Source organism: Podarcis vaucheri (genome assembly GCF_965113315.1).
Source record: "Podarcis vaucheri genome assembly, chromosome: 4".
Classification (NCBI taxonomy): domain Eukaryota; kingdom Metazoa; phylum Chordata; class Lepidosauria; order Squamata; family Lacertidae; genus Podarcis; species Podarcis vaucheri.
Genome location: NC_138762.1, coordinates 2,853,114 through 2,870,215, shown reverse-complemented (window position 1 = coordinate 2,870,215; position 17,102 = coordinate 2,853,114). Strand labels below are relative to the sequence as shown.

At 45.7% G+C, this 17,102-nt stretch overlaps 4 protein-coding genes across 4 annotated transcripts in view; 3 read left to right on the top strand and 1 right to left on the bottom strand.

Moving 5' to 3' along the window:
• LOC309530315 (uncharacterized protein) overlaps positions 1 to 17,102 on the top strand; it is a 367,943-nt gene that overhangs the window by 1,752 nt on the left and 349,089 nt on the right. The gene's annotated exons all lie outside the window — the stretch shown is intronic.
• Positions 1 to 17,102, bottom strand: part of LOC309530282 (uncharacterized protein) — a 487,095-nt gene that overhangs the window by 302,303 nt on the left and 167,690 nt on the right. The window lies entirely within an intron of this gene.
• LOC309530302 (uncharacterized protein) overlaps positions 1 to 17,102 on the top strand; it is a 218,749-nt gene that overhangs the window by 148,008 nt on the left and 53,639 nt on the right. The window lies entirely within an intron of this gene.
• On the top strand, positions 1,486 to 7,776 carry LOC309530594 (zinc finger protein 549-like). The gene is made up of 3 exons (XM_082219670.1): positions 1,486 to 1,564; positions 2,884 to 2,966; positions 7,451 to 7,776. The coding sequence occupies exons 1-3, from the start codon at positions 1,504 to 1,506 to the stop codon at positions 7,679 to 7,681; spliced, it is 375 nt and encodes a 124-aa protein (XP_082075796.1). The 5' UTR covers positions 1,486 to 1,503; the 3' UTR covers positions 7,682 to 7,776.

Sequence of the window (17,102 nt, the reverse complement as noted above, 5' to 3'; positions counted from 1 at the left end):
GGTAGTGGCGCCCGCCCTGTGGAACGCCCTCCCATCAGATGTCAAAGCGATAAACAACTACCTGACATTCAGAAGACATCTGAAGGCAGCCCTGTTCAGGGAAGTTTTTAATATGTGACATTTTAGTGTATCTTTCATCTTTGTTGGAAGCCGCCCAGAGTGGCTGGGGAAACCCAGCCAGATGGGCGGGGTACAAATAATAAATTATTATTATTATTATTACTAATACTAAATTACCCGCCTAAATTTCAAGGGAGGTGTCTTTGGCCACATCCACTTGGCCCTCAGGGGTTGGCCAGATACATTCCTGGCCCTCGGAGCAAAGAAAAAGGGACCCCACCCCAGGAGTCTGTCTGGAGAGCGGCAGAGAGTCCAAGTGCAAGAAAAGGAGACAGAAGCAGGGGAGTGGGGGTGGGGGGAGAACAACTCCTGAGGACCCCCAGGTGAGGACCCCCACTAGAGCCAAGCATCCATTATTCACAAGATGCAAATGACTCTCTTGTCTGTCAGTTCTGACTTCATGCATTGACTGGAAGGCAGCAGAAACCAGACTGATTCACCTCACATTAATCCGTTCAGTTGCCTCCACATTTTGCATTGCTAGAAGGCTAGAGACATATTTCTTCTCCTCCTACTCTTCTTTCCCCCCCAAAAAGATAGCTCATGGACTGGAATGCGGTGCAGTCCAGCCCTAGTTCCCAGCAAGACGCATCCATGCTTGCTCAGGGAATCTTTTTCTTCTACTGACCTACAAATTCTGTAACAGAACAATGTATTTGCTTTGTAGGATTTGCTAGAGCTTCTCATTCAGACAGACAGAACTTGGCAGAAGACCAAAAGGTTCCTTCCGATCTCTCACAGGCTTCCTGAGAGCACAGATGGATGAGCAAGACTCAGCTGGCCCTGAAGCAGGAAGAGGCCATGACATCCAAACTGGGAGCAGTGGGGGGTTCTGGGAAAATTTTGTGCAGAAGATCCTGGGTGAGGAGGACACCCTCCGCTCAGAGGTGCAGAGCCAGCAGGTGAGACAGTTCTGCTTCCAGGAGGCCAAAGGACCCCGAGAGGTTTGCAGCCGACTCTACCACCTTGGCCGTCAGTGGCTGAAGCCAGAAAGGCACACGAAAGCTGAGATGCTGGACCTGGTGATCTTGGAGCAGTTCCTGGCTGTCCTTCCACCAGAGATGGAGAGCTGGGTGAGGGAATGCGGAGCGGAGACCAGTTCGCAGGCGGTGGCCCTGGCCGAAGGTTTCCTCCTGAGTCAGGCAGAGGAGAGAAAGCAGGTGAGAGAGACTTTCCTCTGGATACTCCCAAGGAGCTCCAAACAGGACAGAGAACATCCCATAATGCTCTACTGTTGGCCCATCCGTTTTCTGGGAAGGCATCCATGGAATGAGATGTAACAGCCTGAATAATTTTGTCTTTGTCATTCTTTTACTAATATTTCTCCCCATTCTCTGTTTTGAATCCTTGTTTCTTTTTCAGGGAACGGAACTCTTTGCAGAAATGGACCTGGATTCCTGTGAGGCAGAGAGGCCTCCGTTGGACACCAGAGAGCGGCCACTGGGTAAGGAGGAAGGTGGCTCTTCTCCATTTGGTCTTGTTCTGTTGGTTTTCCAGCTCATCTGAGGGTTCTTTGTCACGGCTAAAAATTGGCAGCTGTTTCTTTAATGCTTAAAAAGCTGGGTCAGCATGAGTCAGCGGCCTGCACCGGGTTGTATATATAGAGTGAGAAATGTTAGTTTGGTTTGGGTTGGTTGGTTGGTGAAACCTGGTAGTGTTGATGTGTGTGTGAGATTTTGACCAGCTTCGGCCCATCTGAAGCTGATACAGGCTTTACTTATCTTGAGCCCAAGCAGAGTAGTCCAGACAGCAGAAGGATAAGCAGTATGTGCCACATTCTCAACTTTATTTCCACTCTGTGCTGAGAGAATACAAACATGCATCTTGCCTCTGTGAGAGCAGAGAAGCAACCTGTCTCTCTAACAAAGAAACCGAGAGAAGAGTGAAAAACAGCAAACCAGTGTACGTCACATCCAGTCTCCCATTCCTGTGGGAATCCAACAGTAACTTGGACTGTGGAATGCAAAACAATGTCTTGTGATATGCATTCGCTGCTCAGTGAGGAAGCAGAAACCAACAGTGTGTACAGTTGGTCAGTCGCTTTTGTGTACAGTTGGTCAGTCACTTTTGCAGAAAGGCTTTTAAGAATAAAAGCGGAAAGTACTCTGCAAGGATACTCTTCTCGTGGACTCTTTATGTCAACAAGGGTCCGAGGACCAGGCTGAGGCAACAAAGGGAGGTCAGAACCCTTCTTTTTTTTTTACAAACACTGACAGGTTATGGGCCCAGTGTTTCTGAGCTTGTGCAGAGTGCAAAACGACTGACAGCATCTGAGCAGGGAGCTGGTGAGTCCTGGTGGTGTATGGAGCCAGTGGCTGTGCGTTGGAGCAGTTGGTGGCAAGCTGTAACTGTCTGCAGTGACGCTGGGGCAGCTAGGATCTGAGGATCAGGAAAGCACTCAGCATCGGCTACTGGAACAGTCTGAACTCCTAGAGGACCACAGTAGGCGACTCACAGAGCAGCTACACCAGTACTCTGCAGGGATACTCTTCTCGGGGACTCTTTTATGCCAACAGAACCTTTTTTTTTTTACAAACACTGATATTCTTTTCATCTTGTTTTGCGGGGAGACAGTTGGAAGCAAGGGTCCAGAGGAGGGGAGATGGGTTTTTGCACATCTAACATATGAAATGGGCACAAACCTCCAAATGCTCTCAGCAAGTAAGGCTTTCTGAAAGGCCCATCTGTTGTTAGAGATGCCCTGTTTCCCCTGTGAGAGAAGCAGGCACTCCTGGCGTCCTGTTTACATTTTTTCTCTTGCAGGTGACAGAATGATGCCAGCAAGACCTCCTGATCCGCCTTCTCATGGGGGCAGAAGGGAAGCAGCGGCTGTGGAACCAGATCAGGTCAGGGGAAGCTGCCTTGTGGGGACAGAGGCTGAGGGATGGAGCAATATCATGGACTGGTTGGGCACAGAGGAATGGTGGGAGGAAGCAGCCAGGGAACCAGGAAGGGAAGATGGCTCAGAGCCGAAGGAGTGGAAGTGGAGGAAGGATGAGTGATCAGAGGGAGAAGCCTGGGAAAAGGAGATGTCAGAAGCTAAAGGGGTAACAGGGCTTAGTGAGCTGGGAGACACTGTGGCAGAATGCAGTGCAGAATCAGAGGCAGAAGAGGAAGGAGGCGAGTGGGAGAGGAAAGTCGAGAGGCAGAGGTGAGTCAGGAGAAGGAGGAACCATCGGTGGCTCCCTCTCCTTCTGCCAGAAGCCACCCTCCCTGCTTGTCTCTCAGAGCCAGGAAACCCCCTGCGTTGCAGGAATCTCTGCTAGATTATGCAAACTGACAGACCCTCTGGGAATGAGCTGCTGTTCTCATGAGGCCCGAAACTCAGCCAAGTCTGTGAATATCGTGTTCTTGCTAAGAAAGTGTGAACTCCAGCTGTGTACTGTGGGATTTCCTACCCATAGAACTCTGACACCAGCCTTCTGAATTTCGCCAGTAGGATTCATCTGTAGTTGCAGTTTTCATGGAATCCTAGAGTTGAAAGGGACCCCAAGGGTCATCAAGTCCAACCCCCTGCGTTGCTAGATCATCCAAGACAGATGGCCATCCAAAATTGTTGTTGTTGTTTAGTCGTTTAGTCGTGTCCGACTCTTCGTGACCCCATGGACCAGAGCACGCCACGCACTCCTGTCTTCCACTGCCTCCCACAGTTTGGTCAGACTCATGTTTGTAGCTTCGAGAACACTGTCCAACCATCTCATTCTCTGTCGTCCCCTTCTCCTTGTGCCCTCCATCTTTCCCAACAACAGGGTCTTTTCCAGGGAGTCTTCTCTTCTCATGAGGTGGCCAAAGTATTGGAGCCTCAACTTCACAATCTGTCCTTCCGGTGAGCACTCGGGGCTGATTTCCTTAAGAATGGATACGTTTGATCTTCTTGCAGTCCATGGGACTCTCAAGAGTCTCCTCCAGCACCATAACTCAAAAGCATCAATTCTTTGGCGATCAGCCTTCTTTATGGTCCGGCTCTCACTTCCATACATCACTACTGGGAAGACCGTGGCTTTAACTCTACGGACCTTTGTTGTTAAGGTGATGTCTCTGCTTTTTAAGATGCTGTCTAGGTATGCCACCACCTTTCTCCCAAGGAGCAGGCGTCTTTTAATTTTGTGACTGCTGTCACCATCTGCAGTGATCATGGAGCCCAAGAAAGTAAAAGCTCTTACTGCTTCCATTTCTTCCCCTTCTATTTGCCAGGAGGTGATGGGACCAGTGGCCATGATATTCGCTTTTCTGATGTTGACCTTCAGACCATATTTTGTGCTCTCCTCTTTCACCCTCATTAAAAGGTTCTTTAATTCCTCCTCACTTTCTGCCATCAAGGTTGTGTCATCTGTATATCTGAGGTTGTTGATATTTCTTCCGGCGATCTTAATTCCGGCTTGGGATTCATCCAGCCCAGCCTTTCGCATGATGAATTCTGCATATAAGTTAAATAAGCAGGGGGACAATATACAGCCTTGTCGTACTCCTTTCCCAATTTTGAACCAATCAGTTGTTCCATATCCAGTTCTAACTGTAGATGAGGTGATCAGGCACTCCCATTTCTTTAAGAACTTGCCATAGTTTGCTGTGGTCGACACAGTCAAAGGCTTTTGCATAGTCAATGAAGCAGAAGTAGATGTCTTTCTGGAACTCTCTAGCTTTCTCCATAATCCAGCGCATGTTTGCAATTTGGTCTCTGGTTCCTCTGCCTCTTCTAAATCCAGCTTGCACTTCTGGGAGTTCTCGGTCCACATACTGCTTGAGCCTGCCTTGTAGAATTTTAAGCATAACCTTGCTAGCGTGTGAAATGAGTGCAATTGTGCGGTAGTTGGAGCATTCTTTGGCACTGCCCTTCTTTGGGATTGGGATGTAGACTGATCTTCTCCAATCCTCTGGCCACTGCTGAGTTTTCCAAATTTGCTGGCATATGGAGCGTAGCACCTTAACAGCAACATCTTTTAAAAATTTAAATAGTTCAGCTGGAATATCATCACTTCCACTGGCCTTGTTATTAGCAGTGCTTTCTAAGGCCCATTTGACTTCACTCTCCAGGATGTCTGGCTCAAGATCAGCAACCACACTACCTGGGGTATACGAGACATCCATTTCTTTCTGGTATAGTTCCTCTGTGTATTCTTGCCACCTCTTCTTGATGTCTTCTGCTTCTGATAGGTCCTTTCCACTTTTGTCTTTTATTATGGTAATCTTTGTACGAAATGTTCCTTTCATATCTCTAATTTTCTTGAACAGATCTCTGGTTTTTCCCATTCTATTGTTTTCCTCTATTTCTTTGCATTGCTCGTTTAAGAAGGCCTTCTTGTTTCTCCTTGCTATTCTTTGGAAATCTGCATTCAGTTTCCTGTATCTGTCACTATCTCCCTCGCATTTTGCTTGCCTTCTCTCCCCCGCTATTTGTAAGGCCTCGTTGGACAGCCACTTTGCTTTCTTGCATTTCCTTTTCATTGGGATGGTTTTAGTTGCTGCCTCTTGTATAATGTTATGAGCCTCCATCCATAGTTCTTCAGGTACTCTATCCACCAAATCTAAATCCTTAAACCTGTTCCTCAATTCCACTATGTATTCATAAGGGATTTGGGATTTGATTTAGATTGTATCTTACCGGCCCAGTGGTTTTTCCTACTTCCTTCAGTTTAAGCTTGAATTTTGCTATAAGAAGCTGATGATCTGAGCCACAGTCAGCTCCAGGTCTTGTTTTTGCTGACTGTATAGAGCTTCTCCATCTTTGGCTGCAGAGAATATAATCAATCTGATTTTGATGCTGCCCATCTGGTGATGTCCATGTGTAGAGTCGTCTGTTGTGTTGTTGGAAAAGAGTGTTTGTGATGACCAGCTTGTTCTCTTGGCAGAACTCTGTTAGCCTTTGCCCTGCTTCGTTTTGAACTCCAAGGCCAAACTTGCCAGTTGTTCCTTTTATCTCTTGACTCCCTACTTTAGCATTCCAATCCCCTATAATGAGAAGAACATCCCTCTTTGGTGTCATTTCTATAAGGTGTTTTAAGTCTTCATAGAATTGGTCATTTTCAGTTTCTTCAGCACCAGTGGTTGGTGCATAAACTTGGATTACTGTGATGTTAAAAGGTCTGCCTTGTATTCGTATCGAGATCATTCTATCATTTTTGAGATTGCATCCTAGTACAGCTTTTGCCACTCTTTTGTTGACTCTAAGGGCCACTCCATTTCTTTTACAGGATTCTTGCCCACAGTAGTAGATGTGATGGTCATCCGAACTGAATTCGCCCATTCCCATCCATTTTAGTTCACTGATGCCCAGGATGTCAATATTTATTCTTGCCATCTCATTTTTGACCACATCCAACTTACCAAGGTTCATGGTTCTTACATTCCAGATTCCTATGCAATATTTTTCTTTACAGCATTGGACTTTCCTTTCGCTTCCAGGCATATCCGCAACTGAGCGTCCTTTCGGCTTTGGCCCAGCCTCTTCATCAGCTCTGAATCTACTTGTACTTGTCCTCCGCTCTTCCTCAGTAGCATGTTGGACGCCTTCCGACCTGAGGGGCTCATCTTCCAGCGTCATAACTTTTATATGCCTGTTGTCTTTGTCCATGGAGTTTTCTTGGCAGGGATACTGGAGTGGCTTACCGGTTCCTGCTCCAGGTGGATCACGTTTGGTCAAAACTCTCCACTATGACCTGTCCATCTTGGGTGGCCCTGCACCGCATAGCTCATAGCTTTTCTGAGTTATTCAAGCCCCTTCGCCATTGCAAGGCAGTGATCCATGAAGGGGCCATCCAAAATAGGCTTATCTTATTTCTAGACTGATCACTGAATGCAAAAATTGGTTTCTAAGCAGTGGACAAATGAGAACAAATAGTGGCCTGGATTCACCTAACCAGCGCCATCCGCTGGAAAATGGAGCCTGCCCCCATTCCTCCCCTCCCCCTCTCCATGCCCCCATGAACCCCTTGAATTTGGCCCTAGGGCATTGGGAGGGAACCTTCCCAGAACAACTCACAAGGAGAGGAGAAAGTAGATCCTTCCATCGGGGAAACTGGAGTGCTTGCGTAGGCAGAGTGACTTGAAAACCACAAGGTGGAGTACCACCTATTTGCACAAAGACGGATACCCATAATTAAAAGGCAGAATAAAATAAGCATCCATAAATAAAATGTGCAGCTAGCAATCCTATTGAAGCAACACCGCAACCCAGCCAGATGGGCGGGGTATAAATAATAAATTATTATTATTATTATTATTATTATTATTATTATTATTATTATTATTTACAGGAAGGAAACAACAGAGCATTGTGTAGCAGATCATATTTCTGCTGTCTCAGAGGAGGACATTTCCCTTTATCTTTTAGGGTCCAGTCTGCTTTGAAGATGTCACCATTCGTTTCACGGACGAGGAGTGGGCGTTCCTGGATCCTGACCAGAGAGCTCTGCATAAGGACGTCATGGAGGAGACTCGTGGGATCGTGGCCTCTCTTGGTAAGGCTCCCTGTGGGATCATCATATCAGCCTGGAAATTCAAAACATACCTCTATGGAACCAACCTCATATATTTTCACAGAGCTCAACAGTGCCCCCTATAACACCTGGGAACCTAACACCCCCACAATAAACAGTAACTTACAGTTTTTTCTTTGAACAATCTTCCTCAAATTACTCCTTTTTCTACCACGATCAGGCTGGTCTGAACTGCCCAGGCCATCTTCAATGTCAGCTTCAGAATTGTTAGGAAAGATAAGTTGTGAGCTTTAGAGCTTACAGGGTTAACAGCTCAGAGTGTCCTGCATCTGGGGAGGAGCTTTCTCAACATCCAGGAAAGCTGTTTCTTCGTTCTTTCTGACTTTCGTTTTCTGCTGAGACACGGAAGACGCAACGTCTGCATCTTCCGATGGTTTATCTTGCTGTACATACAATAAAGCTTTGTAATTTAGAGGAACAGCAGTGTATTGGACTCTGAGTTCTGCAAGCTCACACACACAAGAGCCAGTATGGTGTAGTGGTTAAGAGCGGTAGTCACGTAATCTGGGAAACCGGGTTCGTGTCTCCGCTCCTCCACCTGCAGCTGCTGGGTGACCTTGGGCCAGTCACACTTCTCTGAAGTCTCTCAGCCCCACTCACCTCACAGAGTGTTTGTTGTGGGGGAGGAAGGGAAAGGAGAATGTTAGCCGCTTTGAGACTCCTGAAGGGGAGTGAAAGGCGGGATATCAAATCCAAACTCTTCTTCTTCTTCTTCACTCGCTGTGCCGCTCTGCTACAAGTCCAGGAAATGTGGAGCTTCAGGTTTTCTGTTTTTGTTTTTGCTCCTGTCAGTCTTGTGTTGACCAAAGAAATGACTGCCAATGGAGATGGAAGGGATGCTATGGTTGGGCCAAACAAAATTCATTCCAGAGAGCTGTGGAAACGTACCGGACACCACATACGTAGCTTCAGGTTTTCTGGTTTTGTATTTGCTCCTGTCAGTCTTGGGTTGATCAAAAACATTAGGAAGAACTTCCTGACAGTAAGAGCTGTTCGACAGTGGAATTTGCTGCCAAGGAGTGTGGTGGAGTCTCCTTCTTTGGAGGTCTTTAAGCAGAGGCTTGACAACCATATGTCAGGAGTGCTCTGATGGTGTTTCCTGCTTGGCAGGGGGTTGGACTTGATGGCCCTTGTGGTCTCTTCCAACTCTATGATTCTATGAAAGAAATGACTGACAATGGAGATGGAGGGGATGTCATGGTTGGGCCAAACAAAATTCATCCCAGATAAGAGCTAGACTTATTGAATCTCAGGTAGTAGTAGCAGTGATGATGATGATGATGATGATGATGATGATGATGATGAAGATGGTTTACAAACTTAATCTTTTCCAGAACAGGACCGTTCTTAAATCAATGTAACACTCTAGTAATAATAATATTTTTTATTTATACCCTGCCCATTTGGCTGGGTTGCCCAAGCCACTCTGGGCGGCTTCCAACACATATATAAACATGAAACATAAATAATAGTCTGATCCCATATAAATAGAACATTAACTTTAAAGTGAACTTCTCCTAGTGGCCAAAATTGTGGAAACCTTTTGTGAAAAGTGTATTTCTGAGGTTTGATGGCTCATAACACCACTTTTGTGTGGAGTAATACCATAAAATTATATATCAATGAAGGATAATCTAATGAAGAATGTAATGAAAGAACTTTTATGAAGGAGTATTTATTAGAACAGCAGTCCTAACCATTGGCAACCTTTAGCTTTAATTACGGCCTTACAATGCCTTCCCATGATATGAACCAAGTTTTTAGTACTGCAGCTGTAATAAAGTGAAACCAAGATTAAATTATTGCCTCTGTTAATTGGACTTTATTGCTGGGTTGCTTCTGACTAACAAGTTTCTTTAGTCGGCTCCATAGATTTCTGATTGGGTTAAAGTTTGGGCTATTCCCAGGCCATTCCGGCAGTGAAATATCTTTATATTGAAAGCACCTTTTGCACACAGCAGCAACATGACATGGAGCGGAATCCTGTTGAAGTATAAAATAGAATATATATGTGTGTGTGTGTGTGTGTGTAATGTTTCCAAGGGGTTGCTCGAGAGCAAGCAGGCAAATATCTCCCTGCTTAGCTGTGAAGCCTTGCTTTTGCTGCCAAAATAAACCTTACCTGTTCGGAGCGCCACTCTCCCGTGGCTGACTCAGTCGTTGGCAGAATCCGTGAGTGGGCGGTTCCTAAACTTTCCCCAGCAAAGCAGCTTCTTGACTCCCAGTCTGCGCCTCCCCTCTCTGCGCAGATGCTTTCTGCGCAAGGAAGGTGTGGGTAACAGAGGACCCCTCTCCTCCCCGCTTTGCCCAGGCAAGTTAGAATCATAGAATAGAATCATAGAATCATAGAGTTGGAAGAGACCACAAGGGCCATCGAGTCCAACCCCCTGCCAAGCAGGAAACACCATCAGAGCACTCCTGACATATGGTTGTCAAGCCTCTGCTTAAAGACCTCCAAAGTAGGAGACTCCACCACACTCCTTGGCAGCAAATTCCACTGTCGAACAGCTCTTACTGTCAGGAAGTTCTTCCTAATGTTTAGGTGGAATCTTCTTTCTTGTAGTTTGGATCCATTGCTCCGTGTCCGCTTCTCCGGAGCAGCAGAAAACAACCTTTCTCCCTCCTCTATGTGACATCCTTTTATATATTTGAACATGGCTATCATATCACCCCTTAACCTCCTCTTCTCCAGGCTAAACATGCTCAGCTCCCTTAGCCGTTCCTCATAAGGCATCGTTTACAGGCCTTTGACCATTTTGGTTGCCCTCCTCTGGACACGTTCCAGTTTGTCAGTGTCCTTCTTGAATTGTGGTGCCCAGAACTGGACACAGTACTCCAGGTGTGGTCTGACCAGAGGAGAATACAGTGGCACTATTACTTCCCTTGATCTAGATGCTATACTCCTATTGATGCAGCCGAGAATTGGATTGGCTTTTTTAGCTGCCGCGTCACACTGTTGGCTCATGTCAAGTTTGTGGTCAACCAAGACTCCTAGATCCTTTTCACATGTACTGCTCTCAAGCCAGGTGTCAACCATCTTGTATTTGTGCCTCTCATTTTTTTTGCCCAAGTGCAATACTTTACATTTCTCCCTGTTAAAATTCATCTTGTTTGTTTTTGCCCAGTTCTCTAATCTGTCAAGGTCGTTTTGAAGTGTGATCCTGTCCTCTGGGGTGTTAGCCACCCCTCCCAATTTGGTGTCATCTGCAAATTTGATCAGGATGCCCTTGAGTCCATCATCCAAGTCGTTGATAAAGATGTTGAATAAGACCGGGCCCAAGACAGAACCCTGTGGCACCCCACTAGTCACTCTTCTCCAGGATGAAGAGGAACCATTGATGAGCACCCTTTGGGTTCGGTCAGTCAGCCAGTTACAAATCCACTGAGTGGTAGCATAGTCAAGACCGCATTTTACCAGCTTCTTTACAAGAATATCATGGGGCACCTTGTCAAATGCCTTGCTGAAATCAAGGTAGGCTACATCCACTGCGTTCCCTTCATCTACCAGGCTTGTAATTCTGTCAAAAAACGAGATCAGGTTAGTCTGACATGACCTATTTTTCAGAAATCCATGCTGACTATTGGTGATCACAGCATTCCTTTCTAGGTGCTCACAGACTGTTTGCTTAATGATCTGCTCCAGAATCTTCCCTGCTATTGATGTCAGACTGACTGCGCGGTAATTATTTGGGTCCTCTCTTTTCCCCTTTTTGAAAATAGGGACAACATTTGCCCTCCTCCAGTCTGCCGGGACTTCGCCTGTTCTCCAGGAATTCTCAAAGATGACTGCCAGTGGTTCTGAGATCACATCTGCCAGTTCTTTTAATACTCTTGGATGCAGTTCATCTGGCCCTGGAGACTTGAATACATCTAAACTAGCCAAATATTCTTGTACTATCTCCTTAGTTATTCTGGGCTGTATTTTCTTTGCTGAATCATTTGCTCCAAATTCTTCAGGTCGGGCATTGTTTTCTTTATCGGAGAAGACTGAGGCAAAGAAGGCATTGAGGAGTTCAGCCCTTTCTGTGTCCCCTGTTTGCATTTCACCATCTTCTCCTCTGAGTGACCCCACTGTTTCTTTGTTCTTCCTTTTGCTACGAACATACCCATAAAAGCCTTTTTTGTTGCTTTTAACCTCTCTAGCAAGCCTGAGTTCATTCTGTGCTTGAGCTTTTCTGACTTTGTGTCTACACGTGCTGGCTATTTGTTTGAATTCCTCTTTGGTGGTTTCCCCCCTTTTCCATTTTTTGTACACATCCTTTTTTAATCTTAATTCAGTTAAAAGTTCTTTAGATAGCCACCCTGGCTTCTTTAGGCACCTTCCATGTTTCCGTCTCATTGGTATTGCCTGACGTTGTGCTTTTACTATCTCCCTCTTAACAAACTCCCAGCCATCATGAACTCCCTTTCCTTTTAGTATTGTTGTCCATGGGATCTCACCCAGCACTTCCCTAAGTTTTATGAAGTCGGCTTTCTTAAAGTCAAGAAATTGAGTCCTAGTATGCTTGGCTGCTCCTTTCCGCTGTATAGTAAACTTCAGAAGAGCATGATCACTCGCGCCTAATGATCCTTCCACTTCTACCCCACTAACCAGGTCATCAACATTGGTTAAGACCAGATCTAAAATGGCTGTTCCTCTTGTTGCTTCTCCCACTTTCTGGACAATGAAGTTGTCTGCAAGGCCAGTGAGGAATCTGTTTGACCTTATGCTCTTGGCTGAGTTTGACGTCCAACAAATATCCGGGTAATTGAATTCCCCCATTACTACTATCTCCCTTCCTTTTGCATGCTTGGCCATCTGTTCCAGGAAAGCATCATCTTCGCAAGTTGTCCTGGCACTGTCTTGCCTCTTCCGACTCCTGCAGCGCCACTCCACTGGAGGCATCTTTATTCTCCTCCCTTGAAGAGGAGCTGCTTCCCACGATCCCTGGAGGCTCTCTGTAATCCATTCGGCTTATCCTCTCTCCCTCCTGAACCGAGGGCAGTTCCCTGACAATGTGCTTCAGCATCTGGGAAAAGATCACCTGAGGAACGCTTCAGTTTGCGCGCAAGTCTTTCATTTATGCATTTTAGGGCATTTACATCCCCATTAATGATGTAAATTTTGCCCACACCTTTTGCTGCCATACAACCCCAGATCAACACAATATCTGAGTGTTTCATGGTCGGTGTAATGCAAGTGGATGTAAATCTTACCTGATTCTTCTCCTCGTGTATGTTATGCCATCACTACCAAGCAATGAGATTTGGGTCTCATTGCTCCAAATAACACTGTTCCATTGTTCTGCTGTCCAGTTAACATGGGTTTAATCTTTTCAACCTTTGCTTGTGAGATGAAAATGGCTTATTCCTTAGAATTATAACATTTTGACCAGTCCTTGCAATCAACTTCACATTAAATTGCGCCATGTCATCTTGTATACACCCAGATGATTTTCTTCTGTCATGTAGGGACAGTCTCTCCACTCGTCCATCGTCACTTGCCTTTGTGCACCTTTCCCTGCCTTTACCGGTCTGATTTTATAGTGACTGAGTCTCCTGATACCTCTTCAAAAATATATAATGGCCAGCTCTGGTTAAGTTTTTCCTAATCTTTCATCAGTTTCTTCATAACTGTAGCATTGTTCATTAAACAGTCCAATTTTACATCGCTTTCTGGATGACCAGTCAACTCTTTGTGCCATTTCTATAATTTTATTATGTTTTATAAGAACACAAAAAAACCAACCACAAAAAGACACAGAGTCAACCTAAGCAAGTTGTGCTTCCTTTTTCTGGTTGTTTGGCTATAACATTAGATAGAATATGGGTAAATGAACAATTTCCGTTGATACATAATTGTATGATATTACTCCAAAAGAAGCAGTGTTATGAGCCATCAAACCTCTGAAATACACTTTTCTGCAAAAGTCTTCCACAATTTTGGCCACTACTCTATAGCAAACAAAGCAGCAGTCAACAACTCAACAAAATCTGATAATAAATATGTTGGTTATTGACAAACAACAAAGGTAAGAAACACACACTGAACTCCCTTAATTTCTTCTCCATTTGTTCTTGAGGCTCTAATCCCTTTTTGTCTCCATTGCAGATTGTGATGAAATCAAAAACAAAGGTGACCACGATAAAATCCCCAGAGAGGAGGAGCCACGTGAAAATTTGGAGTGTGGAAAGAGCTTCAGTAGGAGCCCCTCTCTCACTAGGCATCAAAGAATTCATACAGGGGAGAAACCCTATCAGTGCGTGGAATGTGGAAAGAGATTCAGGAAGAGCTCCCATCTCACTTCCCATCAGAGAATTCACACAGGGGAGAAACCCTATCAGTGTGTGGAATGTGGAAAGCGTTTTAGTGTGAGCTCCTCTCTCACTAAGCACCAGAGAAGTCATACAGGGGAGAAGCCCTATCAGTGTGTGGAATGTGGAAAGAGCTTCAGGAAGAGCTCCTCTCTCACTTCCCATCAGAGAATTCATACAGGGGAGAAACCCTATCAGTTTGCGGAATGTGGAAAGAGCTTCAGTAAGAGCTCCAAACTCACTTCCCATCAAAGAATTCATACTGGGGAGAAACCCTATCAGTGTGTGGAATGTGGAAAGAGCTTCACTTATAGCTCCAAACTTACTTTGCATCAAAGAATTCATACAGGGGAGAAACCCTATCAGTGTGTGGAATGTGGAAAGAGCTTCAGGAAGAGCTCCTCTCTCACTTCCCATCAAAGAATTCATACAGGGGAGAAACCCTATCAGTGTGTGGAATGTGGAAAGAGCTTCACTGAAAGCTCCAATCTCACTTTGCATCAAAGAATTCATACTGGGGAGAAACCCTATCAGTGTGTGGAATGTGGAAAGACCTTCATTCATAGATCCAAACTCACGTCCCATCAAAGAATTCATACTGGGGAGAAACCCTATCAGTGTGTGGAATGTGGAAAGAGCTTCAGTCAGAGCTCCAATCTCACTATGCATCAAAGAATTCATACAGGGGAGAAACCCTATCAGTGTGTGGAATGTGGAAAGACCTTCATTCATAGATCCAAACTCACGTCCCATCAAAGAATTCATACTGGGGGGAAACCCTATCAGTGTGTGGAATGTGGAAAGAGCTTCACTGAAAGCTCCTCTCTCACTTCCCATCAAAGAATTCATACAGGGGAGAAACCCTATCAGTGTGTGGAATGTGGAAAGAGCTTCAGTAAGAGCTCCTATCTCACTTCGCATCAAAGAATTCATACTGGGGAGAAACCCTACCAGTGTGTGGAATGTGGAAAGAGCTTCAGTCAGAGCTTCTGTCTCACTTTGCATCAAAGAATTCATACTGGGGAGAAACCCTATCAGTGTGTGGAATGTGGAAAGAGCTTCACTCAAAGCACCAAACTCACTTTGCATCAAAGAATTCATACTGGGGAGAAACCCTATCAGTGTGTGGAATGTGGAAAGAGCTTCACTCACAGCTCCAATCTCACTTCCCATCAAAGAATTCATACAGGGGAGAAACCCTATCAGTGTGTGGAATGTGGAAAGAGCTTCAAGAAGAGCGCCAATCTCACTACCCATCAAAGAATTCATACAGGGGAGAAACCCTATCAGTGTGTGGAATGTGGAAAGAGCTTCACTGATAGCTCCTCTCTCACTTCCCATAGAAGAATTCATACAGGGGAGAAACCCTATCAGTGTGTGGAATGTGGAAAGAGCTTCAGTCACAGCCACAATCTCACTTCCCATCAAAGAATTCATACAGGGGAGAAACGCTATCAATGTGTGGAATGTGGTAAGAGCTTCAGTCAGAGCGCTGATCTCACTTCCCATCAAAGAATTCATACTGGGGAGAAACCGTATCAGTGTGTGGAATGTGGAAAGAGCTTCAGTCACAGCCACAGTCTCACTTACCATCAAAGAATTCATACAGGGGAGAAACCCTATCAGTGTGTGGAATGTGGAAAGAGCTTCACTGAAAACTGCAATCTCACTTCGCATCAAAGAATTCATACAGGGGAGAAACCCTATCAGTGTGTGGAATGTGGAAAGAGCTTCACTCATAGGTCCGATCTCACTAAGCATCAGAGAATTCATTCAGGGGAGAAACCCTATCAGTGTGTGGAATGTGGAAAGAGCTTCAGTCAGAGCTTCTGTCTCACTTTGCATCAAAGAATTCATACTGGGGAGAAACCCTATCAGTGTGTGGAATGTGGAAAGAGCTTCACTCAAAGCTCCAATCTCACTTCGCATCAAAGAATTCATACTGGGGAGAAACCCTATCAGTGTGTGGAATGTGGAAAGAGCTTCACTCACAGCTCCAATCTCACTTCCCATCAAAGAATTCATACAGGGGAGAAAACATATTAGTGTGTGGAATGTGGAAATAATAATAATAATTTATTATTTATACCCCGCCCATCTGGCTGGGCCTCCCCAGCCACTCTGAGCGGCTTCCATAAAAACCAAAAATACAATACAATATCACAGGTTAAAAACTTCCCTGAACAGGGCTGCCTTAAGATGTCTCCTGAATGTCAGGTAGTTGTTTATCGCCTTGACATCTGCTGGAAGGGTGTTCCACAGGGCGGGCGCCACTACCGAGAAGGCCCTCTGCCTGGTTCCCTGTAGCTTTGCTTCTCGCAATGAGGGAACCGCCAGAAGGCCCTCGGCGCTGGACCTCAGCGTCCAGGCAGAATGATGGGGGTGGAGACGCTCCTTCAGGTATACTGGACTGAGGCCGTTTAGGGCTTTAAAGGTCAGCACCAATACTTTGAATTGTGCTCGGAAACGTACTGGGAGCCAATGCAGGTCTTTCAAGACCGGTGTTATATGGTCTTGGCGGCCGCTCCCAGTCACCAGTCTAGCTGCTGCATTCTGGATTAGTTGTAGTTTCCGAGTCACCTTCAAAGGTAGCCCCACGTAGAGTGCATTGCAGTAGTCCAAGCGGGAGATAACCAGAGCATGCACCACTCTGGCGAGACAGTCCGCAGGCAGATAGGGTCTCAGCCTACGTACCAGATGGAGCTGGTAAACAGCTGCCCTGGACACAGATTTGACCTGTGCCTCCATGGACAGCTGTGAGTCCAAAATGACTCCCAGGCTGCGCACCTGGTCCTTCAGGGGCACAGTTACCCCATTCAGGACCAGGGAATCCTCCACACCTGCCCGCCTCCTGTCCCCCAAAAACAGTACTTCTGTCTTGTCAGGATTCAACCTCAATCTGTTAGCCGCCATCCATCCTCCAACCGCCTCCAGACACTCACACAGGACCTTCACCGCCTTCACTGGTTCTGATTTAAAAGAGAGGTAGAGCTGGGTATCATCCGCATACTGATGAACACCCAGCCCAAACCTCCTGGAGGAGCTCCAATCTCACTTTCCATCAAAGAATCTATACAAAGGTCGGAAAAACCATTAAACATCTTTAGGAACCAGACAAATCTCCACCTTTGGCTGATTAACATCAGTTTTGTGTTTTTATCTTGTGTTTTTGTGGGAGTCAGATAGCCACGG

Excerpts from the sequence above, each read along its gene's own strand:
- LOC309530594 (XM_082219670.1), top strand. The coding sequence starts at position 1,504 with ATGGACCTGGATTCCTGTGAGGCAGAGAGGCCTCCGTTGGACACCAGA. Across the intron at positions 1,565-2,883 it reads CACCAGAGAGCGGCCACTGG|GTGACAGAATGATGCCAGCA; the intron begins GTAAGGAGGAAG and ends TTTCTCTTGCAG. Across the intron at positions 2,967-7,450 it reads CGGCTGTGGAACCAGATCAG|GGTCCAGTCTGCTTTGAAGA; the intron begins GTCAGGGGAAGC and ends TTTATCTTTTAG.